The 26,992-nt window shown below is 43.0% G+C and overlaps 1 protein-coding gene across 1 annotated transcript in view; it reads right to left on the reverse strand.

The window, feature by feature from the left end:
• Positions 1-1,510: 1,510 nt before the first annotated feature.
• LOC108794377 (radial spoke head 10 homolog B2-like) overlaps positions 1,511-26,992 on the reverse strand; it is a 35,582-nt gene continuing 10,100 nt past the window's right edge. Inside the window, exons 10-19 of the mRNA XM_018565440.1 lie at positions 23,760-23,949; positions 22,054-22,165; positions 20,878-20,957; positions 16,163-16,311; positions 14,483-14,590; positions 12,413-12,592; positions 11,213-11,386; positions 8,503-8,596; positions 1,879-2,059; positions 1,511-1,724 (exon numbers count right to left, since the gene is read on the reverse strand). Coding sequence (XP_018420942.1) covers positions 1,511-1,724; positions 1,879-2,059; positions 8,503-8,596; positions 11,213-11,386; positions 12,413-12,592; positions 14,483-14,590; positions 16,163-16,311; positions 20,878-20,957; positions 22,054-22,165; positions 23,760-23,949 — 1,482 coding nt within the window. The remainder of the gene's footprint in view (positions 1,725-1,878; positions 2,060-8,502; positions 8,597-11,212; positions 11,387-12,412; positions 12,593-14,482; positions 14,591-16,162; positions 16,312-20,877; positions 20,958-22,053; positions 22,166-23,759; positions 23,950-26,992) is intronic.

Consider the following 26,992-nt stretch of genomic DNA (forward strand, 5'->3'; position numbering starts at 1 on the left):
GTTAAATGAAAGGATATCACCTAATATTCTAAGATGTACCATTACATTAAGCCTGTGCGAGGTGAAAGCTTAATCTAACCATAGCCCTGCACAGCAGTAATCACAAGGTGCATATGCTTTTTTTAGGATTGGTGCAAAGCAGCCTGTGTAATCCTAGGATCACCAGACACATACTTCTAAGTATCATCTTTTGTCCTACTTTAATCTCTGTCTATCCCTTCCTGGCATCACAAAATGCAATAGAACACTTCTCTATTGGCTGCTGAGGAACTCTTTCATCGGTGAATGTTAGGAATGACTGACGGAGCTCAGAGTTAGAGAAAAATGCAAGGCTACCTAAATGTTTCCTCCCAGGTTCTGGAAGTTCTGGAAAACTCTAAAGGTATGGATTGAGGTACTTTGGGGTATCTACTGTGAAGGGCTGACATTAGTTAGATTTCAGACGGTCACCAAAAATATGGAGCTGTAATATAAATGTATATAATATAACTGGATACTTTGGATCCTACCTGATTCCACGGTTTCAAAAGGAAACATAACATAATTAAAGGGAGTGTGTGTGGAATCATGTGTCCTCAAGGTGCTTGCCTTCCATGCGTGCTGCCAGTTTACAATGTGATGACAGGTTTATGTCCAGCAATCCAAAGTAAGCTGCCAGGATAGAAATATGAAAGCTGCCAATACTAAATGATTTTTGAAAGTACATGCTCCAGGCCTGTCATCTTTATCCTTCCTTTATTTGTGAGTAAACGTTTAGTGGTTACCTATGAAAACATATTGCATTCTTTTTTGCTTTTTTTCAGTGAAGGAAAGATTAAAGGTCTCTGTCAATGGGCTTTGGGTTTGGTGGGCAAGCTTGCCTTTGACATTAGTTTGAGGTGCTTCTGAGATCATTCAGAATTCACTGACGGGTGCATTTAACCTGCAGTTGACCTCCCCCTGACTTGAAGTTGACCTGCTCCAAGATGCTGTTGCATTACCACAGACTTGTACGGAAAGAAAAGGAATTCAGCCGCGACAAAAGCATTTCCACTCAGACCCTAAACCTGATTAGCTGCTAAAGTCAAGAGATCCGGTACTGCCCCTCACAGTTTCCAGAATCACCTTCTCCTAGAAAGCAACAGCAATTCTTGAAGGAGGGTAGGCTCACTGTGGAACCATTCACTAGAATGAAGGTATAATGAAGGTTCAAGATACCTAATGCTCCTCTAAATGCATAATTTACCTAGAAGGGAATTTATCAAAACTGGAGCAGATGAAAACTGGAGCAGTTGTGCACTGCAACCAATCGGCTTCTCTCTTTCATTTTCAAACCTTAACTGAGCAAACTGAAGAGAGAAGCTGATTGGTTGCCATGCACAGCTGCTCGAGTTTTCATAAATTCCCCCCTTAATGTTGTTCTTCAATCATTTTACCACACACAATGATGCTTTTAGTCATTGATATTATTAACATATACAGTTTATATGAGTTTCCTAAACATATACAAATATCTCCATTAAAAAAAATCTTATTTTTTCTTCTTTTTGCCTGCAGTCTTTTTTGTGCTTGCTGTAGATGGAGGGACGGAAGGCTCATCTTTAGGTGTGGAAGTGTCTTGCCCACTTTTGCTGTCATCTGTCTGGTCTTTGGATACCTGCATATCTTCCATTAAAGCACTAGCTCTTTCTAGCTCCATCTGCTCAAGCTTCTTGGCTTCCTCTTCTGCCTTCAGTGCTTTAAGCCTTAAATAAAAAAGACATTCAGCATAAGAATATCTCTTAGCTTTTATGTTAATCAGGGACATTTATGGAATCAGGGAAATTCAAGGAATCGGGGATATTCATGGAATCAGGGAATGTTGGCATCCAAATCATCCCTTCAGATTCATGGTGTTACCTTGCTTCTTCTTCTTCTCTGATCTGCTGCAGTCGTGCCTGTTCTGCTTGTCTCCTTTTGTTTTTTGGAATCTCAGCCTTCAGTTGTTCTACATGTTCATAGGCCGGGAAGAATACTTTCAGGAAAAATATGTTGATCTGATGGAACCACTTATCTGTTACAACTTTCTTCTGCAGTTTTTCTACAGAAATAATGAATGTTACAGAATGGTTAATTCTATATATGTCAGTGTAATGCAAATGGTGACCTTTCACCTTGTATTTAATCAGAGATATCAATGCCTTTAAGAGGCCCTGTCAGGGAGGGGAATGGTAGCAAACTGCTACAGGTACCTAAAGGTGCGCATACATGAAGCAGCCGCCCGAACCGATCACAGGTGTATCTCAGGCTATTCTTATAGGCAAAACTTTGACATTTACATATGTTGACAAAGATTGCCAGTTCCATTCTGAATTCTGCACATTTCCATTGTCTAGTGAGGCTGCCCGTCATAGTAATGAGCAAATAGGAATATGTGGGGTCAGAGCTTAGTGGCTAGCTCAGCTACTACCTATGAGTGTCGGAGCTTTGCCTGTCAGAGGAGCTCACTGTTGAGCTGTTACAGGGAGAACTGGAAGGCTATTGCAGGTATTTACAACTACCTCTAGGTACCTGAACTTCATACCTGCTGCAGCGAAAAGTGTTTTAAAAAAAGAGTTCTCGGAACACAAAGTATTCTGTGAATGTACAAGAGGAGAGGATAAAGGACCGTACGGCTTGTGTGTAGATCACTAAGCAAGATCACCAGCACTCAACAGTATAAATGCGTGAACTCTTGTTGCATTTATTGAAGTTATGTCATATCACATGCATCGTAAAGCCAATGTTTCAGGGCCATGCAGGGTCCCTTCCTCAGAGTGACATAGTGGGGGTGATTTACTAACCTAAACACACGCACGCACCAGGTGCGTGTGATTTACACACAGCAAAACGTATTTATCAACCAAAAAGTCTCTAAAAGCATATTTCCACTAATGCCATATATGGAAAAATCATGCACATGATGCATATATAATGCTGCTTCACAGTTTAGACAAAAATGGTTAGCTCATGCATTTACATTCCTACATTCATCAACGCAAGCAACACAATGTAGAGCTAATTTACACAACATCACCTTGCAATTCATGCAGGGCTTTGCACAACACACCTGCTGGGTGTGTACACACTACAAAGGTGTTTAGATTCTACCCATAGATCATGCTGGGAGGGAACACACTACAGAGGTGTATACATGTTCGTGGTGTGTTTATAAGGTTAGTAAATCAACCCCAGTGACTCACAATAGTTCATGCTTTTATCCTGTGGAGTGCTGGTGATCTTGCAAAACAAGGCGCCATCCGTGATATCACTGCAAGCACAACATAAGTAAAAAGAGGTCCACACGCTGTATGGTGTGCAGGTGACTTAGCGCAACGTTCTTTGTGTGTAGAAGAGTCGCAGTTCTCCTGTTGCAGCGTTGGAAGTATAGCGAAAGCAATACTTCCCAGCATGAATAAAAGTGAAAATAGTACAGGCAGCAATCCTTGAGGTGATATAAACCTCACTACACTTAATTATGTGTTAGCCAGCACATTTGAAAATATATTCCTGAAGTTCTTCTTTGATGCAACCTTTCCTTTCCAATGTTTAGTAAAACCACTGAAACATATAAACTTTTGTAAAGTATAAACAACTTACCTAAGGGGACACAAACTCTGCTAAAGTCATTCCCCCCTTGAGAACCAGTTCTTCCCCCATTAGACATCATCATCTTGTCCATAACACAGCAAAGAGAAGGTGAAACTGGTTTGTGAATCACAACTTACACATTAAAAAGGAACTGAACCCTAAAAGCTGTGCCCAAACAAGGGGCTGGCAGGAAGCCAAGGACTTTCCCTATTACTGACTTATCTTGCCTTGTTCTCCAATGTGTGTCTGTGTAGAGGCAGCCACCTTGGTAGAAGCAGGCCATTGCTTCCTCATGTCAGAGTCTCCAGGAAGGAGAAAAGTGAGCAGCACAGTGGTGACATTACCAAATCTCCTGACACGAGAGGTCAGAGGCAGCAGTGCCTTAAATTCACACTGCAGATATACAGCTATGAGCCCTAGGCATTAGTATCGGTGCCGATACCGAGTATTTGAGTGAGTAACCGTACTCGCCCAAATGCTCCCGATGCTTATCCTGATACCCGAACTTCCAGTATCAGAAAGCCGGACGGCAAGTCATTGCACGCCACCTGGCTACCTGATTGGCCAGAAAACCAGCTCCATGCTTCCTGGTGACGAGAAAGCATGGAGCCCATGTTCTATAATTCCATCGGACCCGTGACTTTCCTGGACTTCCGGTGATGTGTGCGGGGGCGTGTGCGGGGCTCGGCCATGCGCGCAAGTGCACTGCGGCACTAGGTCCATAAATCTCACGGACCAATGCAGCTTATCAGCGGTTCCAAGTCCAGAACTCTTACAAACTACCACGCATGCGCAGCAGCCATTAGATGTCTGGACTGGCGCATGCACTTGATAAGCTGCATTGGTCCATGAGATTTATGGACCACTTGGTCCAACAAAGCTCCCTATGCCACATGTTTTCACGCCGCCCGTCTTCCTGATTGGTCGGGAAGCTGGCCAATCAGAAAGCCGGTCGGCGAGTCATTACCCGCCCCCTCCCCGCCTTCCTGATTGGCCAGAAAGCTGGCTCCATGCTTCCTCGTCACTTGGTGATGAGGGAGGATGGAGATGGCTTCCCAGCCAATCAGGAAGCCGGGTGGCGCCTGGCTTCCTGATTAGCCTTCCAGGTTTCCTTAATGGGACTACCGATATCGGTTTTCGGTATTGGCAGGTATCAAAAAAAAAAATATCGGTACTTGTACTCGATACTGAAAAAACGGTATCAGTGCATCCCTACGAGGCATCTTCACATAGAAGGAGGTACACTGCTATTTGTCAGGGGTAATTCTGAACATTTTAAGGTAATGCTGATACACAAATAGCATTCTTACATTTTCTCTAAAACATTGCAAATATTCACTTTTTGAGTTCAGTTCCATTTTAAAGATGTCTTTGCCGTTCATGTGATAAGCATGTGTCGCTGCTCTTTACATGTCAGTGACCAGAGGAAGTGTTTAGAGATGATGATGATGAGGAGGGCTTTGCTTTTAACTATTGACAAAATAATGCATAACAGCAAAAGGTCTGTCTACTAAATTTCAAGCAATCTATAATCTGGTACATTTATTATTAGATGTTTCTTCCCTGGTAAAATGACTACTCCGGCTATACATTTATTTGTGGAATTATACTGCCATCTTGTGTTTAGAATGAGGATGCGTCATATACAGTTCAGATCTTTGAAGCAAAACCTTTACCGAGCATTAAGCAATAAAAGTTGGCTGTACAGTCGGTATGATAAAGTTCTACCCTTTGATCTGCCACTTGAGCCCTCAGTGCTATACAAATACCAACTTTCTCAAAGTTAGATAGCTGATTATATAAATTGCATAGATCTAGGTATGCCCCCACCCCACATGACAGTGTATAGGTCTGATGATTGGCCACTGACGATAGTTCCCTATAAACAGAAAGACCCGTTTTGTTTTAACTGGGGCTGCTGTGATGGATCGGGGCAATGGGTTAAGTGTTGCAGGTAGAAGACTTATTATGGCATATTACTTTAATTAACTAAAGTGAATGACACAGCACTGTTTAGTTTTTTAAGGTTCACTTTTTTTTATAGCAGCTTTGTGGTTAAATATTTTTTCGTTTTTTCCAAGAGTGCAGATTTCTATTATTACTCATATTACTTTAATTACATTATAGTGTTCCCATAGTTACACAAAAGACTGTAAAATGGCACTTGGACCTCATAACAGAACACATAGGAGTCTTGACACGCAGCAAATACTGACCTCAGCTCAGAAATTTGTGTTCTGCTTTGCACCCCTCCCTCTTCCTGCACCTCACTATTGGTCATTAATATGATAAAAGCCTTGCGTACCAACAGTGAGGTGTTAGGCCAGAGCTCAACTGTTTGGTACTTACTTTAAAGTGGATCTAAGCCCCAAAACCTTTTTTTTAGTTTTCACTAAAGTAGGTAAGAACTACTTTCTCTATGTCCTTGTAACCACTCTCACCAAGACTTCATTTGATGAAAGAGTCCAAGATTTTGAGTTGTAACCAGGACAGAAATAGAGGGAAAAATCTTCCAATGGGGAGACACTTGTTATGGTCACAACAGTCTAAAAAAGGGATTTCCCTCACTTTGGAGAGTCCTTCTTCCCAGTGTGTCTTACAGGACAGGATGGGACACCATGGTGAAAAAAAAGCACAAAAGGGGATTTAGCCATTCTCTGTTCTACCCAAATGAAAAAAATGTTGACTTTACATATACTTTACGTTCAAGTGGCAGGTTACTATGGTTAGGGATGCAGTGATATTTTTTTTTTTCGGTACTCACTGGTACTGAATACCGATACCTGCTGCCCCATTAAGGAACCCAGGCAGCGTGTAATGACACGCTCCCCGGCTTCCTAATTAGCCAGGAAGCCAGGTGGCATGTAATGACTTCCCGACCAATCATGAAGTCATTGCACGCGAGTCATTACACGCTGCCCGGATTCCTGATTGGCCAACAAGCCAGCTCCATGCCCCCTCGTCCCCAAGTGATGAGGGAGCATTAAGCTGGCTTTCCTGGCAATCAGGAAGTGGCGGGGCAAGTCATTACCTGACTCTTGGCTTCCTGATTGGCCGGGAAGCCAGTTCCATGCTTTCTGGTGACAAGGGAGCACGGAGCCAGCTTTCTGGCCAATCAGGAAGCCTAGCAGCGTGTAAAGATTCAATACCTGGCTTTCTGATACCGGAAGTTATCAGGCTAGGTATCGGGAGCATTTGGGCGACTACGAGTACTTGCCCAAAAACTCTGTATTGGCACTGATACCAATATGCATTCATTCCTCAACCCTCCCACCCTTTAAACAGCCCCCACTTTTCTGAATCGTGGGGTTCTTCTCCCTGAAGGCTCCTCTTCTTTTTTATTTTATTTAGCACGGCTGTGCGGGCAGATCCCAGGGATCTGTGAATGGAAAGAGTAAAAGTTCCATCTGGCATCGCGGCAGTGTGACTTATAATTCTCAGTGCAGCACAAGTGCAGAGACTGAACCTGTAGTCCATTGTTTACTTCCTCCAGCCCCATAACAAAAGGTCTGTACATCGGTACGGACAGGGGATGTAGGAATCATTAGCAGGAGCCTGAGTATTGTACTCTTGATCCACTGACCACGCTTGCAATGCTTTTCATGCTCCAATGCAAAATATTAATAAATACATTTTTTTTTCCTACCTTATTGAGTGCGCATGTATTATTTTTTTCCCAAAAGGTGGACTACGCTCTTAAGGTAACCGCAGGTATACTTTAAAGGAAATCTATTGTGTTTTTAAACTTTTTATACAATTATCTTCATATGATCAGCCTGCTATAAGTTATCTTATCAGTTTGTGGTAACAATTTTTGATTTGTTTAGTTGTACAAGGAGCGGCCATATTAGCTTATCATATATGCAGACTTGGTTTCCTGCTTATAGCGTTACGCACCAATTGTACAATACCGTTCTCTTCTCTCAATGCAAATCTATTAGTCTCCTCACTAAGTGAACACTATATATCAGGGGTAGGCAACCTCGGTACTCCAGCTGTGGTGAAATTACAAATCATGCCTCTGGGAGCCATTACTGTGGTTGCCTGCCTTGCAATGCCTCATGGGACTTTTAGTTCCACAGCAACTGGAACTACAACTCCCAGCAATACTCTCTAAAGAAATGCATAATGGTAATGCTATAGGGGACTACAACTTCCAGCAATACTCTCTACAGAAATGCAGAAAAGTAACGGCTGTAGGGGACTACAACTTCTAGCATTGCTCTCTACAGAAATCTAGAATGGTAACGGCTATAGGGGACTACAACTCCCAGCAATACTCTCTACAGAAACGCGGAATAATTCCATCAGTTATAGAGGACTACAAAACATGTCACAGAACTTACATACACATACAGAAGATAACAGCATCACCTCACCTCTTCCTCCGTGGCAGGAACACCGTGGGTGTGGGTAGCTGGGAGAGGCAGCAGGCTGTGTAATCAGAAAGCTGCTGGGTTCTCCCGGCCACGGCCCCAGCGCTGCCTCAACGTGTGCTTGCAGGCTGCTCTGCCTCACTGTCGTGCAGGCGTTTAAACGTGCGGCCGGACTGACAGTCAGTCGGCGGCCTACCCCCCCACCATCGCTTGTCCTACCTTGCCTGGGTCTGCTGGGACCCCCCCAGGCTCAGGCCCCAGTGCAGCCGCACCGGCAGTAGTTCCGCCCCTGCTGTCTAGCCTGCCTGATCTACACACAGCCACTACAGAGAAACTCTACAAATCTTTACAATAAACTGGAACAGCAAGCAAGAACAAATTTCAATGAAACATCAAAAATGATTTGAAATGAAAAGTTGCAGTAAAGAGCCAAATACGCTAGTTTTGTTTTCACTATCCTTATTCACACAATCAAATAATTTTTCATTGTAAAACAGGATCTCACTGTTTCTTTATGTTTACAAATGCCAGTACTCACTTTTGGACTGGAAAGGAGGAGGTGGGCTAAGTTTTTCAGTTGGTTTCAAGGCACTGATCAGATCCTGCTCTAGCATCTTGAAATCAGTCTTATTCTGTCATTTAAACATAAAGGAGAATTAAGAAGATTGTAATATAAATCCTTGTGAAAACATAGCAAACTTTCTATAGCAAATTATAAAGACACAACACAATAGTGCTCATTTACACTAGTAGTAGAAATACAATAATAAGGGGATCATTTATAAAAGTTCCGCCTGGTGGAAATTCCTATACTCATCAGCGCCATCTAGGGGTACTAGAGCTGTGCGAAGGGCATCGGGCGCAACTTTTATAAATGAACCCCTAAATGTTTGTCAGTGTTTGTATTATGGTTCTATAGTACCTTTTCTATACGTCTGTCTGATGCTGCCATTATCTTGCCAGGAATGTGAACTTCTTATATATTGGTACGGAGCACATTGCAGATAATTATGGTTGACACTGGAGACATTTTCAAGCACCAGTCTACCAATTTCTTCCTTTCTTATATTATTACTTTGAGTTTGTCATTATTATTTTTATCATTATTAATGTTTCCAGTATTTTCATAGTGCTTACATATTATGCCTCTCTATAAAAAGAATCCTGAAGATTGGATAGTAGGGATGCACAGATACTAGTATCGGTATCGATGCCGATACCGAGTATTCGGGCGAGTACTCGTACTCGCCCAAATGCTCCGATGCCTAGCCTGATACCCAAACTTCCAGTTTCAGGAAGCCGGGCAGCGAGTCATTACACGCTGCCCACCTTCCTGATTGGCCGGGAAGGCGGCTCCATGCTCCCTCGTGTAATGACTCGCTGCCCGGTTTCCTGATTGGTCGGGAAGCTGGCCAATCAGGAAGCCGGGTGCCGTGTAATGACGTGACGCCCGGCTCTCTGATTGGCCGGGAAGCCAGCTTCATGCTCCCTCATCACCTTGTGACGAGGGAGCATGGAGCCATCTTCCTGTCCAATCAGGAAGTCGGGTGCCGTGTTATTACACGGAGCCCAGGTCCTGATTGGCCAGAAAGCCAGCTCCATGCTTTCTCGTCATGTAGTGACGAAAAGCATGGAGACGGCTTTCCTGCTAATCGGGAAGCCGGGTGGCAAGCAATTACGCGGCGCCTGGCTTCCTTAATGGGACTTCCGGTATCTGTATCGGCGAGTACCGAAAAAATAATATCGGTACTCGTACTCGATACCGAAAAAACGGTATTGGTGCATCCCTATTGGATAGTATAGGATACTTGTAAATACAACGATAGCAGACCAAATGGAATGAAGAGTCACATGTATCCTGATCACAAACATTTTGAAAATTTTAGAAATCATTGAAAATGAAAAGAACCCGGAAGAAGTCAGCCCCATAAAGGAGCTTATATTCTAATGCCCCACTCATACATGGGGCCAGTTTGGAAATGACAGTATATTTTCAGTAGGTACTCAGCATCTCAGCATCTCAGCATACCAGACACAAACAGAGAACATTGAGAAAGACATGGACTGAGAGACATAAACAGAAAGGTGCAACTAGTGTGTAGTATAATAAGGTAGTAGGCTGAGCAAATTTCGTCCGGTTCTTAATGAACTGGCCAAAACCTGAACAGTGTTCTGCACCCTTCCGCCCGGCATCCCTCGATTAGCTGATCAAAGGAGCAGGTTGAAAAATCTTTGGACAAACAGAACTTACAGCCAATCAGCTGCAAGCTCCGTTCAGGCATCCTGACAGTGGCCGCTGGCAGTACTGAATGCAAAACAGCAGGGCATTCCTCCATCCACGCTCATAAGCGTGCATGGGAGAATCTGTTATATTTTCTTCATTCAGCCCACAGGTTGAACGAAGAAAATATAACCGTGTATGCCCAGCTTAAATAGGAAAAAGGGCCTGCATATGTAATGATCAAACATGGCTGTCCTCATACATAACATAAACAAAGATGGACATTTGAAGTCCATCTTTGTCATGGCCTTGGACAACAACATTGGACAACATAAACTCCTCCTGTTTGCACATACACTTCTGCTCAAGACCCATAAGTGGCTCTACTACTTCCTTTTTATTTATTGATGTTATACACTGCCTGGCCCAAAAAAAAGTAATCACCCGGATTTAGCTAAGCAAATGGGTAAGACCCTTCCAATGGAGTGGCGTTATGATCTGGGGTTGCTTCAATTGGTCAGGTCTAGGTTCAGCAACACTATGTGCCCAAAAAATTAGGTCAGCTGCCCACCTGAATATACTGAATGACCAGGATTCCATCAATAGGTTTTTTCTTCCCTAATGGCACGGGCATATTCCAAGATGACAATGCCAGGATTCATTGGACTCAAATTGTGAGAGATTGGTTCAGGGAGCATGAGACATCATTTTCACACATGGATTGGCCACCAAAATCCAGATGCTAGTCCCTTTGAGAATCTTTGGGATGTGCTGGAGAAGACTTTACTCAGTGGTCCAAATCTCATCACTACAAGATCTTGGCGAAATATTAATGCAACTCAGAAATAAATGTTGTGACATTGCATAAGCTTACTGAAACGATGCCACAGCGAATGTGTGCCGTAATCAAAGCCAAAGGCGGTCCAACTAAATATTAGAGTGTGGGACTTTTTGGAGGGGGGGGGCCAGGCACTGTATGTGTCGCGAGAGACATTAACAGAACAAAATATTTACATTTCATACTAACCAGCTGTGGATGATCTAGTATCTGATCTGTTATATCTCCTGGGATCTCATCTGTAACAGATATCTGACTTTCTTCTCCTTGAGATAGTTCACTGAGTGACGGACTCAATAGCTCATCTGTGATGTAGGTGACAGCACAGCCAAACAGCGCTTCAAAGAATTCCAGGAATGTAAGCTGGCAAGGAAAAAAAACACATTTCACTGGCTAAGAAAATATTTCATTATATGTATTCACAAATCCATGACGTGGAGCGAGTATGTTTTTGACATTGTAATCTATTCAGTTAGAAATAAATGCCGTTGATGTTATTTACTGTTTTGAATATCATTTCCACTGTTAGCATTGTGCTGTTTTATTATTTTCTGCAGTAAGGCCCGGTTCCCACCTAGGCGTTTTTCCGCGCTTTCGTATTCGCGGAAAAACGCTCAAACAGGGAAATGCCATTATTTTCAATGTGCATGGTTCCCATCTGGGCGGTTTTCCGCGAGTACGAACGTGCGGGAAAACCGCCCTACGCCCAAAGAAGTACATGTACTTCTTTGGGGCGTTTTGGTCGGGCGGTTCCATTGGGATACAGCCAAGTATCCCTCGGAAACGCGCGGAAAAACGTGCATATTCAATCCGCCTAGGTGTGAACCCAGCCTAAGTATTAATTCAATCAGATTTATAAATAACTGTAGAAAGTGTAGCAACTGTATAGTAAAGCCAACAGTGCCATCTACAGCCTGCAGGAGAGAACTGCATCTGTACAAATGTTGAACTTCAAAGGAAACCTATCATCATTGCTTGTTCAAACCATAAGTGGTGGCTGGCGTTTTTCAGCAACTGATCAATGCCAGTCAATGCTCAGGCACATAGCAAAGCATTGTTTTCTTTGTGCCCTATTCACACCACAATGCAGTGTAGTGCAGAAAAATGTAGAATGCATTGGATGGCATCGAAGGTCACCACAGCGCAGCAAGACCTGATTGCAGTGTACACTTTGTACAATCCAAATAAAGTTAAGAAAAAGGAAAAAAATAAACAGTGTGATGCGCTGACAGCAATGGCAGCCTCCATATTTTTCTCAACAGAGCTTTCCTTTAAGCTCACCACACACGTTGCAATCTCTACAATCTCCTTTAGATCTTCCAATGTTCCTAATGTAGTGTAAGAGCTTGTCTGATCGGATACACATTATTTAGTTGGTTCCCATATTACATAGTTTTGGTAAAAATGATCTAGTATCTGATCTGTTATATCTCCTGGGATCTCATCTGTAACAGATATCTGACTTTCTTCTCCTTGAGATAGTTCACTGAGTGACGGACTCAATAGCTCATCTGTGATGTAGGTGACAGCACAGCCAAACAGCGCTTCAAAGAATTCCAGGAATGTAAGCTGGCAAGGAAAAAAAACACATTTCACTGGCTAAGAAAATATTTCATTATATGTATTCACAAATCCATGACGTGGAGCGAGTATGTTTTTGACATTGTAATCTATTCAGTTAGAAATAAATGCCGTTGATGTTATTTACTGTTTTGAATATCATTTCCACTGTTAGCATTGTGCTGTTTTATTATTTTCTGCAGTAAGGCCCGGTTCCCACCTAGGCGTTTTTCCGCGCTTTCGTATTCGCGGAAAAACGCTCAAACAGGGAAATGCCATTATTTTCAATGTGCATGGTTCCCATCTGGGCGGTTTTCCGCGAGTACGAACGTGCGGGAAAACCGCCCTACGCCCAAAGAAGTACATGTACTTCTTTGGGGCGTTTTGGTCGGGCGGTTCCATTGGGATACAGCCAAGTATCCCTCGGAAACGCGCGGAAAAACGTGCATATTCAATCCGCCTAGGTGTGAACCCAGCCTAAGTATTAATTCAATCAGATTTATAAATAACTGTAGAAAGTGTAGCAACTGTATAGTAAAGCCAACAGTGCCATCTACAGCCTGCAGGAGAGAACTGCATCTGTACAAATGTTGAACTTCAAAGGAAACCTATCATCATTGCTTGTTCAAACCATAAGTGGTGGCTGGCGTTTTTCAGCAACTGATCAATGCCAGTCAATGCTCAGGCACATAGCAAAGCATTGTTTTCTTTGTGCCCTATTCACACCACAATGCAGTGTAGTGCAGAAAAATGTAGAATGCATTGGATGGCATCGAAGGTCACCACAGCGCAGCAAGACCTGATTGCAGTGTACACTTTGTACAATCCAAATAAAGTTAAGAAAAAGGAAAAAAATAAACAGTGTGATGCGCTGACAGCAATGGCAGCCTCCATATTTTTCTCAACAGAGCTTTCCTTTAAGCTCACCACACACGTTGCAATCTCTACAATCTCCTTTAGATCTTCCAATGTTCCTAATGTAGTGTAAGAGCTTGTCTGATCGGATACACATTATTTAGTTGGTTCCCATATTACATAGTTTTGGTAAAAGTAAAGATGATTGTACTGTACTATCAGATTGTAGCGTGTATAGTAAGCCTTAGTCAGAGTGAAGTCAGAATTGCTGATTTGTAACTGAAAACACACTGAAGTCACTGAATTAACATGAGAGTCAGGCAACTGGTATTTTCTGACTGACAGCAACAGCAGCCTCCATATTTTAAATTTTTCCTTAATGCTCCCTTTACATATGTTGTTGATAGATATTGTTTCAGATCTGTCAAATCAATGCACTTCGCTGAGCGATACCACAACTATTCATATTGTGTCAAATCAGGCAGACCCTCGCACTGTACAGCTGTTTATAAATTGGGACGACCTATGAGACTGAATCTGAAACAAGTACAACTGTCCAAGTTCCTGTAGCACACCTTACCGGAATTCCCATAGGCAGAAGTGGGTGCTCGCAATGACTGCGGATGGCGCCGCATTTAGGCAGAAATTGTTGTGAGGATATGTCACCAGCACTCCAGAATGACAAACGTGTCAATTTTAGTGAATCTCCATTTTGTTTTTTTTAAGAGGTCACTCACAGTAGGATCAAGCTCTTTCGGGGCCTCACAGGCTTAAAGCCTGATGAAGGGGACCATGTGCGGCCCCGAAAGCGCTTGACCCTACTTTGAGTGACCTCTTAAAAAAAACAAAATGGAGATTCACTCAAATTGATTAGTTTGTCGATCTGGAGTGCTGGTGACATATCCTCACAACAATGAATCTGAAACAAGACCTGATTGCATGTGCCCTGTGTTATAAGCGGACATATTATACATGTTACAATCTGACTGTACAATCTTCTTTAGATCTACCAATACCTAAGTACAAAGAAGAATAAAGTCTTACCTCTAGCTCTAGATTCATTTCATCACCATCGTGCACACGGGGGTCGTCCTCAGCTAAGATTTCCACAATCTTTGTAACAGTAAGATCTTTGTTAATGATCTTTAGGTCCTGTGTACACAGCATGAAATATTTCTCATTGTAAACATTGTAATCATTAAGGAGACTCATAATGTGGGACTTCACTTGGTAGTTATAATGATAGGCGCACTGTCATGTTAAAGTAGACCCACCAGAAAAATGATACTTCATATGTATCAGTACAGCATGCCAGTGCCACCAAACCAAATGGAGAAGCAGCAGATTGAAGAGCTCATCTCTCTATGACTTTGCTATCAGCATGCTCCTAGCACTGCGGCCTCTTGTTCTGCTTTTTCCTCTCCTACTCTGAGCTCTGCTGTACAGGAACTGCAAGAAGGCCGCTATAAGGTCACATTCAGGTACTTACACTGCTTGCATTTAAATAAAATAAATTACATTTAACAGGGTTTAATGAATACAAACCTGCATTAATTTGTATTTTATAATGGCTTGGGATTCAGCTTTAAAAAGACAATATGATATCTTTAAAAAGCAGGGTGTTGATTCAAAATCATGAGCTGTTCAAATTGTTAATACAACCATATCATTCAATTTTTGTTTTGGGCAGAGTAGGGAGGGGTTAGACTCTCTGCCTAGTCTTCATTGGTTTATTTTGCCATTGGAGAGTCACTTGTGCAAGAAAAGGACCGGTACAGATCACTGATATGTACCGATCCTCTGCTGCTCCGCCACGCACAAGGGTGCTCAGCTTTTCTTTCAATGGATCCCCCCTGCTCTCCCGGGCAGAGGCAGCGGGGGATCCGATACGAAGCACTTCAGCCGTGGGGGGGGCGGAGCTGCTGTCACAGAACTAAGGCCGAGCGGTGAGGGGAGAGAGAGGCGCCGGCTGTCAGATCCAGACCGAGCGTCTCTCCTCACCGCTCAGCATTAGTTCTGTGACAGTGGCTCCGCCCTCCCCAGCCGCCGGTTCCTTCACTTCTTCTCGGATCTCAGTTTTTCCCTCCATCACAGTGCGCTTTGCGGACCCATGTTTGGCAGTCGGATCTAAGTGGACATGTGTCCGTATACATCTGATTACCCCCAATCCATCACAATCAGGTCAGTCAAAACAGAACTGTGTTACGTTATTTTTTCTGGACGTAGTTGGGGGTAATTGGATGTAAATGGACACACATCTATTTATATCCGGCTGCCCATTGACTAACATTGGGCTGTCGCTCCAATCTGCCTGAAGAACTGACAGGTGAACCTGACCAGGCCGCTCATCTAAAAGGAGCCAAAGGCTCTATTCACACTTTTAATCCCTTACTCTTTTTGATGTGTTCATGTTAAATCAGCCCTTAGCAAGCCTCTAAGCATGAAAAAACCATATCTGGGCTTTTGGGTAATGCTGCAATATGTAACACGCAGTGCATTCACATTTGTCATTATGGTGCACTGGAGAGCAGGGGCATTTGGTTGCACTATATATTCTTGAGGTACTTTTTAGAATGAATGCCAGCACAAAACAATGCACACCTAGCATAGGTATGAAAGGAGCGTAAAACACTGTGAATACTGTTATCTACTACATTTTCTTTTTACAGCAAGAGTTGATGCTGTTTAAATTTGTTCACGGCAAAGGTACAATATTATAACTACATTCATCATCCAGATGAAATGCCTCATGGTCATAGTCGGTTCGTAAGGTGGGGATTTATTTCTCTGGCAGCAACTTTTGTAGATGTCCCAACACTTGTCAATGTAAGACATTGCATACTCAGTCTTCTGGGCTTCACGGAATATAAACCCTGTAAATGTAAAAAGAAGACACTCAGATTGGCAAAAGGAGTTCTAAAGTCCCAGCATATACTATCCTGTTATAACATCAGCATTGTAATAGGAATACATACTTGAGTTGTTTTTGATAATACAATCAAAGCTCACTTGAAAAATCCCTTTTATATAGTGAGTGCTGCCTTCCATCTGCCCATCACTTCCAACAACTTTGTGGATTCCCAGTGTGCTTTGTGTCTCTTTCCCTGCAGCTTGATGTGATGCAATCTCGATAACTCAAGACTACATATTCTATCAGGCATCGGTTCCAAAAAGCAATGATAATGTTACATTGTATGAAGCTCGGACTTGAGTTGTAGTTCAGACTGCAGGCTTAGTTAGAGTAGTGACACAAGTAAGTGCATATTCCCAGGGATGTGTGAAATCATGTCACTGCACTGAGGAAGTACATCTTATGGGCATCTTCAATAAGTTTACAAACTTCTAGATTGACCAGGTGATTATGAGAGGGATATTAATTATGGAAATTCAATATAGAAATTATTTATTTTTAGTTTTTGACTATACTATACTAGATACCTTATTAAATTAAAGCTTAACTTCAGGCAAGTAACCTCGTATACAACTGAGTCGCAAATATCTGCTTATTTGGGTGATATCCCTTAACTAAGCTTAACTGCCTAAATGAGAAGGGATTTAGAAGCTCCCCTTACCGTAGCTGAGATAGAATTTGTTATTTCACACTTGCCTGCCCATAATACTCCAGGCCAAGATGGCTTCCGTACGGAATGGTACAACCACGTTAAGATACTACTTAGCCCACACCTGTTAGACACTTTTTATGCCCCCTCCATGTGTGAAGACCTTATAATCCTTATTCCAAGTGTGAATCGTGCTGCCCGATTCCGTTAATTGAGGTAGATGTTAAGGTGCTGGTTAAAGTCCTAGACCTTACAATTAATAAAACCATGCCTTATTTAATAAATGTACATCAAACTGGTTTCATACCAGGTCGGTCAACCAGAATTCATTTAAGGAGGCTCTTTCACAACCACCTACAATATCCTCATTCAAGGCTGGTAGTGTCACTAGACACACAAATGTTTTGACAGTGTTGAATGGCCAAATTTAGTTCAAATCCAATGTGTCCCACGTTTTTAACCAGGTGTGCCTGGGGACCAATGGCCAGTGTCAGAGTAAAAAACTGTATTGACGCCATTTGCAATATGTTGTGGCACCCGTCAAGGGTGTCCGCTTTCTCTTTTGCTCTTTGTTCTGGCCATTGAACCCCTAGCAGCCCTAATATGTTCTTCTTCCAATATTGCTGTGTTACTTATTGGTACACTTGAGTAGCCTGTTTCATTATTTGCAGATGATACTTTGGTATATTTAGCGGTTACACATGACCACCTGGCTCACCTGTATGCATTGTAGAGGAGTTTGGTATCTATTTTGGCTTTAAAGGAGAACTATGAGGTGAGTGCTTTTCACTCACCTCATAGTTCTAGCCGACCTGTGACAATGAAACTGTCACAGGTCGGCTCAGTAGATCGGGAGGTGAGCGAACACATACCGGCGTTCGCTCACCTCTCGATCCTGTCACGGCTCTCTGCCGTGACAGGGGAGGGGCTGGATTCCCCCCTCCACGCTCCGATCCACCAGCGCTGACTGGCAGAATGGACGGGGGATGGGGCAGGTACGGCTGGCTCTGCCTCTAGACAGGCAGAGCCAGCTGTCAGTCACGCAGCTTAGCGGATCCAGACATAATTGTCGATAAGTTCAGTCTATTTCCACTTGACAGTTTTGATACCCAATTGATTCACCCTGCCTCCCAACAGGAAGTTGTAAATGCCTTTTGATATTTTGGAATCCAGATACAACTACCTGTACAACCCAATGTCACTAACAATCTACAATCATAATTTCTGATCTTCAACGTAAGGCTAGGCAGTGGTCTGGTTTGCCTCTGGATCTGATAGGTAGGGTCAGTCTCCTAAAAATGACTTTTCTCCCTAAATTACTATAAATATTGGCCAATGTCCCTTGCAGAATTCCCTTAAACATTTTCAGTAAACTGGACTACATTTGCAACACATTCTTGTGGCAACGCAGACACCCTAGCATAGCACTGGCAGTTTTTTAACTGCCTACACAATATAGCAAGGCTAGCCTCCAAATTTTTATCTTAACTATTTGGCAGCACAATTAGTGCATATACATGCCTGGCTTATCCCATTCCTAGGTGACGCCTGCACTGGCACTGAAGCTGCAATAGTTTCATCCCATGAATTCCCTCATAAACTGGTAGATAGGCGTACAGTTCCCTCTGGCCTTGACATGACCCTACTGAGCACCTCTTTATCCATTTTTATAGAAGTTACTAAAAAATTCTATAAGAACCAGCGGTCTCTTTTGTCTCACAACCCATATTGGTTGAACACCCATCCATCACATTTCTGTTCCTTTCCTGAGGGTAGATACTGGTTCACACTGGGTGTGCGGGTGGAACAGCTATATTCCCTGGGGTACACAATTTTGTGAGGCTTTTAAGCTCTCCTCCCAATATACAGGTGAAACTCGAATAATTAGAATATCGTGCAAAAGTAATTGCAGTAAGTGCTGCAAAAGGGGCCCAAACCAAGTACTGAGTACATATGCATGCTTGTACTTTTCAGAGGTCCGATATTGTTCTATGTACAATCCTTGTTTTATTGATTGCATGTAATAATCTACTTTTTTGAGGTTGTGGATTTGGGGTTATTGGGGTTTTCATGAGCTGTAACCCGTAAGTAATAGGCCAAGGTAACTTGGCCGTGTTTGTGGGAGGAGTTGCGGCGGCTCTCCTCCCCTTAAGAAGGGGGACAGGGAGCTCCTAGAGACGTCACGGCGAGGTCGCGCTTGACCCGCCCGCCCTTCCCCAGGTTCTATCATTTCACTAGAGCGTGCCCCCTTATTTGGCACGCTGACCATAAAATCATGGCACACATCAGGTTGGTATCAGTAGGGGTCATGAAGACTTCGGAAGACTAAGTAACACAATCATCACAATTATGACAAATCGCGGCTTGAATTATCTTGCTTTGCATGTAATGAGTCTATCTCATATATTAGTTTCACCTTTTAAGTTGCATTAGTGAAATAAATGAACTTTGCACGATATTCTAATTATTCGAGTTTCACCTGTATATTTCATTATTTGCATAATGTGGCATATGCTCAGTTTGGCGCATCTGGTATCACTCTGTCCATGTGTCCACTTGAACAGCTGCTTAGATGTCCAGATACCACTAGGCTGGATTCTACATACTATTCTGCCCTGTTTCTACGTGCATGCACTATTTTTTTGATCATACCGCAGGGCATTTTATTATCACGCGGTCCTGTGTGGCCGGTCGCACGGTGGGCAGGGGGCGTATCTTCAGTGCAATTGACATGAAAGGCACTGCCACGCCCCCTCCTGCCCCAGAATGCAAGGAGACTTTGTGTATGTGATTCCTTGCGTTCTGAGCAGGGGACACTGCGATGAGCGCACAGGCTGGTGGAAACGAACCCTTAGGATGGCTCCCTTCCCCTGCAGGGTCATATGGAGCCACCTTTGTGTGTGCTAGTAAGCCTGCTCCTTGCTCCTATTTCCTCCCCTCTCCAAGCCTTTAGATGAAGAGCTCCTGGAGTCTATGCTGATCTAATACTGGGCAAGACGTTTTATTATTGGATTTATTATTGAAAAAAAGTTTGAGAGTTTATTGCTACTTTAAGCCCCTTGAAACTTTCCCATGTTCTTCGGCCATACTGGACTTAGGCACTAGGAAAAAGGTGCCAAGAGTCCAGGTGTAAATATAACAAGTCCCCCGCCCTGCACTCCAGCATTCTTCCAGATGCATCCACTTTTGGTAAACTGCAGCGGTGGGAAAGACTCTTCCATCACGTGTTATTAAAGTGATACTAAACTCAGGAGTTAAATCTTAAAAATGTATTCAAGTACCTTAACTTTTATCCTCCAATCATCTCTGAATTTATGCTGACACTGTCTTTCCTTTCTCTTCCTCCAAACTCGCTCCTGTGAAGGACTACAAATCTCACGTTTAGTAAACTAGTTTGTATTGAGATTGTAGTCCATCAGGGGAGTGAGTTTGGAGTGGAACAAAAACATTATACATTGTAGCCTAAAAGTCCTTCAATGTGGTTGCTGCATTTTTATTTATCAGGCCATCTGCACTTTCAGCAAGTACAGAAAATACCAAGCCAGGATCTTCCTAGAATTTCAGTGTCCTTGTCACTTCCTATGAGCTGGAAGTGTGAATAGGAAGTGTGTTTTTTGCAAGACTACCAGGTGGAAAACAAAGCGATAAAAAAACCTGAAAAAAAAAAAAAAATTGCAGCCACCGCATAGAAGGACTGATCAGCTACAATAGATTACATATTTACATATTTGGTTTGGGGTTTAGATGTGCTTTAAGAAACCCCGAAGATTTCCCTTGCGGCCACCACTTGCAGTGGTGCGCCCCGGTTAAGATCTGCAATGAAGTTTAATAAAATCCTTGATTTGCATTTGCATTGCATTTGCATTTTAAAGCACTGACCTTTCACATTACATGAGTTAGGGGACATATTTTGTTCCATCATTTTGGAAAAGCAGTCCACAAGGGAAAACCTTTTCTCTCTGCAAGAAAAAAATATTATGTTTTATAAACAGATATGTCAAGTTTTTTTTAGCATATCATTTTTTGATGAACATTGTTTTGTAGTGGTATATACAGTAAGTGCAGGCTTGCTTCAAATAAGGTATAGATCATTGCTGGAACAGCGCAGAAGTCACTTGTAACTTAGCACAAGTATTTCTACTGACATGATTCTCAGAACCACATAGTTAATAAGGTTAAAAAATGACCAATGTCAAAGTTAAATCTTTCATAACTTTTATAAGTATTACTGGCGGTGGTAAACCAGGTAGGAGATAGGGACATCCGTGAGCAGTCCAAGCAGGTTGGCCCTGCACTTGACATGTCCTCTTAATGGAGACATTAGGGGTCTCTAAGACCCCTAATGTCACCTGGGGACCACAAAAGAAGCTGATGAAGCAGGGATCTGCTTCATCAGCTTCTTCTATCAGGCTATAGCAGCCAGATTACTGACAGGTGAATGCGGAAGTGATGTATTACACATCACTTCTGCATTCACAGCACAGAGGAAGGTCAGCAAGGAGGAAGATGCTGACCTCCCGCCCATCTTACCTCATGACACCCTCCCGAGACGGTCCGCAGATGGGGCAGCGGATCCCGGGATTGAAGGTGAGGGGGTCACGCAGCCAGCACATACACAGGATCGGCAGGCTATAGAGCCACCGATCGTGTGTATGTGAAAGAGCCGGTAACGGCTCTTGACATCGGACGGGTTTTTTTCTGCCCGTGCACGCTCACCAGGGGGCCTGCAAGCGGAAAAAAAATGCCGTCTCATGACGGCAACCCGCTGATGTGAGTCCGCCGTCTGTCCGTTTTTTTGCAACGGGCGGACGGCAATTGGTTAAACCTTATGGTAGTAAGATGCCCAGGATCAAGCACGAAATATAGACTAAGCAGGATTTAAGCAGCAGTGACAAATTTATTGTATGGAAAGCATCACTCCTTAAATGTTAAATGTAAAGCCCCACTCTTTAGTACACACTTAGTATGTCACAACCCTTTTAGGATCGGTTTTCATTCAGGGTTTCTATATAATGTAAACACATTTACAGTTTATATAAAACTCAATTTACTTACGGATTCTCTTCATGAGTGATGTGATAGGCCAGACATACAATATTGGTCAGGAATGTACGGAGCAGTATTGTAGCATAGGGCGAGTGCACCTCTTCCGGATCACCGTTTTCTGCTGAATAAATCATATTTAAATTAAATGTATACTACAATATCACAAAGCATTCTGCATACAAAATGTATGATGTGGAATAGGCAACAATAACTAATCAGATTTGAGCTTTTAGGCTTAATTCACACCAAATGCGTTGTGACTGCGCTGGCTGCTTTTCCCAATTTGCCTTGTTTCAAATGGCCTCTGTTCACACCACCCTGAAAAAGTACTGCATGTAGTACAACCACATCGCACCTTGCTGTTCCCATAAAACTTGATGAAATGTCATTTGTCACATTTTAATAAAGTTTTAATAAAAGCGTTGTAACGGGATCAGTGCATCAGCACTGTGCCTGGTAATGTAGCTCAGCTGCCGGTGTAAATCGGCTCATAGCAATTAAGAAAATACAGGATTGTGGTAGAAGTTGTTGAACAAGTAGTACAAGTTCCTAGGAACGGCAGAAAAAGACCTAGTGATCCACCACGTCTAACGCCTTTTTAAATATTTTTTTACCTTTTTGTCTTATTATAGATCTATGTTTAGATTGACTTACTGTTGAATGACTTACTACCTCTGCTGGAAGTCGGTTCCAAACATCAACTACTCATTCAGGAAAAATTACTTTCGAAGGTTTGTTTTTAACATTCCTCCTGCTAGCTTGAGGTCATGTCCCCATGTTCTTCAGCTAACCTTCATATTGATAATACTTCCCTCCCGAACCTTGTTCGCACCCGTATTGTATTAATGGTTTCATTCATGTCTCCCCTTTCTGTTTTTTTCACATTAATTAAGTAGTACACTGAAGTAGGGATGCACCAATACCGATACTAGTATCGGTACCGATACCTAGTATTTGGGCAAGATTCTCATACTCGCCCAAATGCTCTGATACCTTCCCCGATACCGTAACTTCAGGTCAGAGGAAGATTTTCTCTGACAGGCAGTGCTGTAGGTGAACATGGAGCTGGCTTCCCAAGCAATCAGGAAAGTAGGGCGGAGTAATGACTTGAACAGCTGGCTCCTTGCTGATTGGCTGGGAAGCCGGCTTTCCAGCCAATCAGCATGGAGCCGACTTCCCGGCAAATCAGGAAGCCGGAAGGCAGGTCATTACTCACCGCCCAGCTTCCTGATTGGCCGGGAAGCTGGCTCGATGCTGACTGGCTGGGAAGCTGGCTTCCCGGCCAATCAGCATCGAGCTGGCCAAACAACATGGAGCCAGCTTCTCGGTCAATCAGGAAGCCAGGAGGCGGGTCATTACTCATCGCCTGGCTTCCTGATTGGACGGGACGCTGGCTCGATGCTGATTGGCTGGGAAGTCGGTTTCCCGGCTAATCACAATCGAGCCGGCAAACAACCTGGAACTGGCCAAACAACATGGAGCCAGTTTCCCAGGCAATCAGGAAGCTGGGAGGCATGTCATTACTGCCCAGCTTCCTGATTGCCCGGGAAGCCAGCTCCATGTAAGCAGAATCACCGGTATCGGTATTGGCGAGTACAGAAAGCAATATATCGGTATTCATACTCGATACTGAAAATCCAGTATCGGTGCATCACTACAATGAAGGACAAATGTATTGTAATTATATTATCAGAAAAAAAAAAAGCCTTACTCACCATAGAGTATGCGATCCATTACAGAAAGTGTAAGGTTGTAATGGTGGAACTTGCAGTCTTTTAAAAACCTCCAAAATTGTAGTTTGGTCATTAGGAAAGCATTATCAAAGCATTTCTCATTCCCCAGACTGCTGTAAAACTTGTATGTCTTCTTCAGCATCGTAAGGTTCCGAAGGATACCATATTCTACCTATTCAAACAGAAACACACCGGGCTATTGAGAAAAACTAACTTCTAAATCTTAACTGCTGTGCTTATTAGTGATTAATTACTGTGACAATACCATATAAATAAATTGCACTGCGCTTATTTTAACCTAAAACCATCATTAATATGCTTTAACCTTAAAAATAATTAATTGCAATTATATCAATCAATGTATTAGTGAATTCATAACAAATCATGTGACTTTTGGCGATTCAATTCCTTTAGTGTACCGTGCAGTCCTTTTAATATACTGTACAGTCCTCTTTAAACGTGTATACAATACAGCTCCGTGTATCTTCAGTAATCGTGAAAGAAATTGTGCTTTCAAAATCCCACTGTGCTTAAAAACATATATTCAAACTCACTAACTATTGATGGCCATCCTCTTACAGATGAACCATCAACGTTTGCCAAAAAGACTCCTTTCCCCCACTCTGGTATACCGGCATTAAACGAGTTAAGCACCTCCCTTTCTAGCAGCTACACCGTCTCATTTTTCTTGTGCCCGTTACTCTTCCATGGGTAATCTGTCTTTCCTTGGTTTTTGACAATTCTAAGCTTTCCCACTTCACCCCTTCCTGTGGCCTTTGCCCACTGCTGTGCCAAGTACTTCGGAAACTTCACCAGCCACACGCCTGTTTGGCTCCGTTGGGATCCAGTAATCACTTTTTAAAAATGTTCATGAAGACCAACAAATAAATAAGAAGACTCTCCAAACTCTGATAAGAAGCTTCCACCAGCAAAATTAGAAATCCTTAAAGTGACACTAAACTCAGGAGTTAAACCTTAAAAATGCATTTAAGTACCAGCCCGAGACACACTGCATGCGAAGCGGTGCACAGCAATGGAAAGCGGCGGCGTGCAAACCTTTGCCTACAGTGTGTCTTACAATTTTTGATGCGGCGCGTCAGCTTGCAAGAGCTAGCACACCTGAGCGTTCTGAGATGAAAAATGTAATCTTCAGCCAATCAGCTTGCGTCTATAAACCCACACGTCAGGATGCGCAGTCCATTGAGTTGTTGCGCGTGAGCTGATTGGTTGGTGTTTTATCTGGCTGCGCTCAGCTCCACGCCTCGCAGGTTTGCTTTGCTCCGCAATGTTTCGCATGCAGTGTGTCGCACGCTTAAGGGCTCTTTCACACGTGCGTTGCCCGCATGATCAACGCTTATTAACGCGCCTATAACGTTAACAAGGCATTAGCCAGGCGTTTGCAAGGTGTTAGGTAGGCGTAAAAACCACTAAGAAAATGCCCTTCCCCAAAAAATAATGATAAATTGATAAAATAATGCTTAAAAAGAATTGTAAAAAAAATTGAAAAATACGAAAAACAGCGTGGGGTCCCCCTCCCAATCCATACCAGACCCTTTAGGTCTGGTTGGAAAGTTAGGAGGGACGCCTCCCCCAAATTATTTCAACGGCAATGCCTCCAGAACATGGCATGCAATCAATTTTTTGCCGCAATGCTAACGCCCATGTGTGAACTGCACTGGGCAGTTGCTATTGTTTTATCACACATGGGCGTTAATAAGCGGCAGAGAGGTGTTAAAAACGCTTCTCCAACACCTGGTTTTGCCACACGTGTGAAAGAGACCTAACTATTAACTGTAATGTATGTTTTTTGTGTATCACTCAGCTGTAGATGCTCAAATCATCTCTGAATTAATGCTGATTCAGTCCTTCCTTCTGGAGGGTGGCTACTTTTGTTCCCCCTGTGTCCCATGGTCCCCACTCCTGTGATAGATTATAACTTCAATAAAAAAATTGGCTAATTAAACTAATTCAATTGAGATTGTAGTCCATCACAGGAGTGAGCTTGGAGTGGTGGCTACTTTACAACACGAACAGGGACCATGGGGAACAACAGTAGCCACCCTCTAGAAAGAAAGACAGTGTCAGCATCAATTCAGAGATGATTTGACCATCTACAGCAGCGGTTCTCAACCAGTGGGTCACGACCGCGTCGGGGGTCGAATTGACGATTTGCCAGGGGTCGCCTAGTGGCTCCCGGCCGCCCGCGAAAGAAACACTTTCTCCCGGAAAGGTTTTCTCTGCTCGAGCAGAGTAAACCTTCCTCTACTCTGTTTTTTTTTCCCCCTAACATCTGGGCTACAGGCCGCCGTCAGTCAGAAAAAAAGAAAAAAACACCATAGGAATGCATAGCTTTCACTTTGCAATAGCCAATAGCAAACTAGGTATTGCACCTGCCCTCTGCTGCTGCCAATCAGCAGAGGGGGGCCTGAAGTTTTCCATCAGCCGCGCCATCCCTAAATTTTACCGTTGGGGGTCACCACAAATTGGCAAATGTTACCAAGGGGTCCCGGCCCTAGAAAGGTTGAGAACCACTGATCTACAGCCATAGAACAACAGTGATACACAAATAATATACATTTTTGTTAACAGTTATGATACTTTTTGATGCATTTTTAAGATTTAACTCCTAAGTTTAGTGTCACTTTAACCAACTAATATCCTTGGAGGAAATCTCAGATGCGATAAAAAAAACTCCCCCCTCTCATACACTTATTACAAACCATTGTTGTCAACTCCTTCCCTCATATGCACACCTTTTATAATGAAATGCTTTCTAAGGAACCAGTTACTCCTACCATGGTTTATTCCCATCCCACATCTTCCTAAAACCTGGTAAAGAACTGACAAACTGCTCTAACCACAGACTCATTACACTACTAATTGCTGATAACAAAATCTTCACCAGAATCTTGGCAAACAGATTAATCACCATCCCTTTCCAACTAATACATAAAGGCCAACAGGATTAATTCCCTTCCAACAAACAGGAAATAGCACAAGACGAACAAATTACTTTATTTATGTCATAAATAAAAGGAAAACAGGGTTCCTAATTCTGCACCTTGATGCTGAAAAGACCTCCTCAGCTGGCCCTTCATGCTCTCCACTTTACAGTACATAGGCATCACAGACCCCTTGCCCCAAGCAATTCAATCTCTATTCTCTAAACCAGGGGTCTCAAAGTACCGGCCCGCGGCCAGTTCTGGCCCGCGGCC

Source organism: Nanorana parkeri, unplaced genomic scaffold (assembly GCF_000935625.1).
Source record: "Nanorana parkeri isolate BGI_ZX_2015 unplaced genomic scaffold, ASM93562v1 scaffold3, whole genome shotgun sequence".
Classification (NCBI taxonomy): domain Eukaryota; kingdom Metazoa; phylum Chordata; class Amphibia; order Anura; family Dicroglossidae; genus Nanorana; species Nanorana parkeri.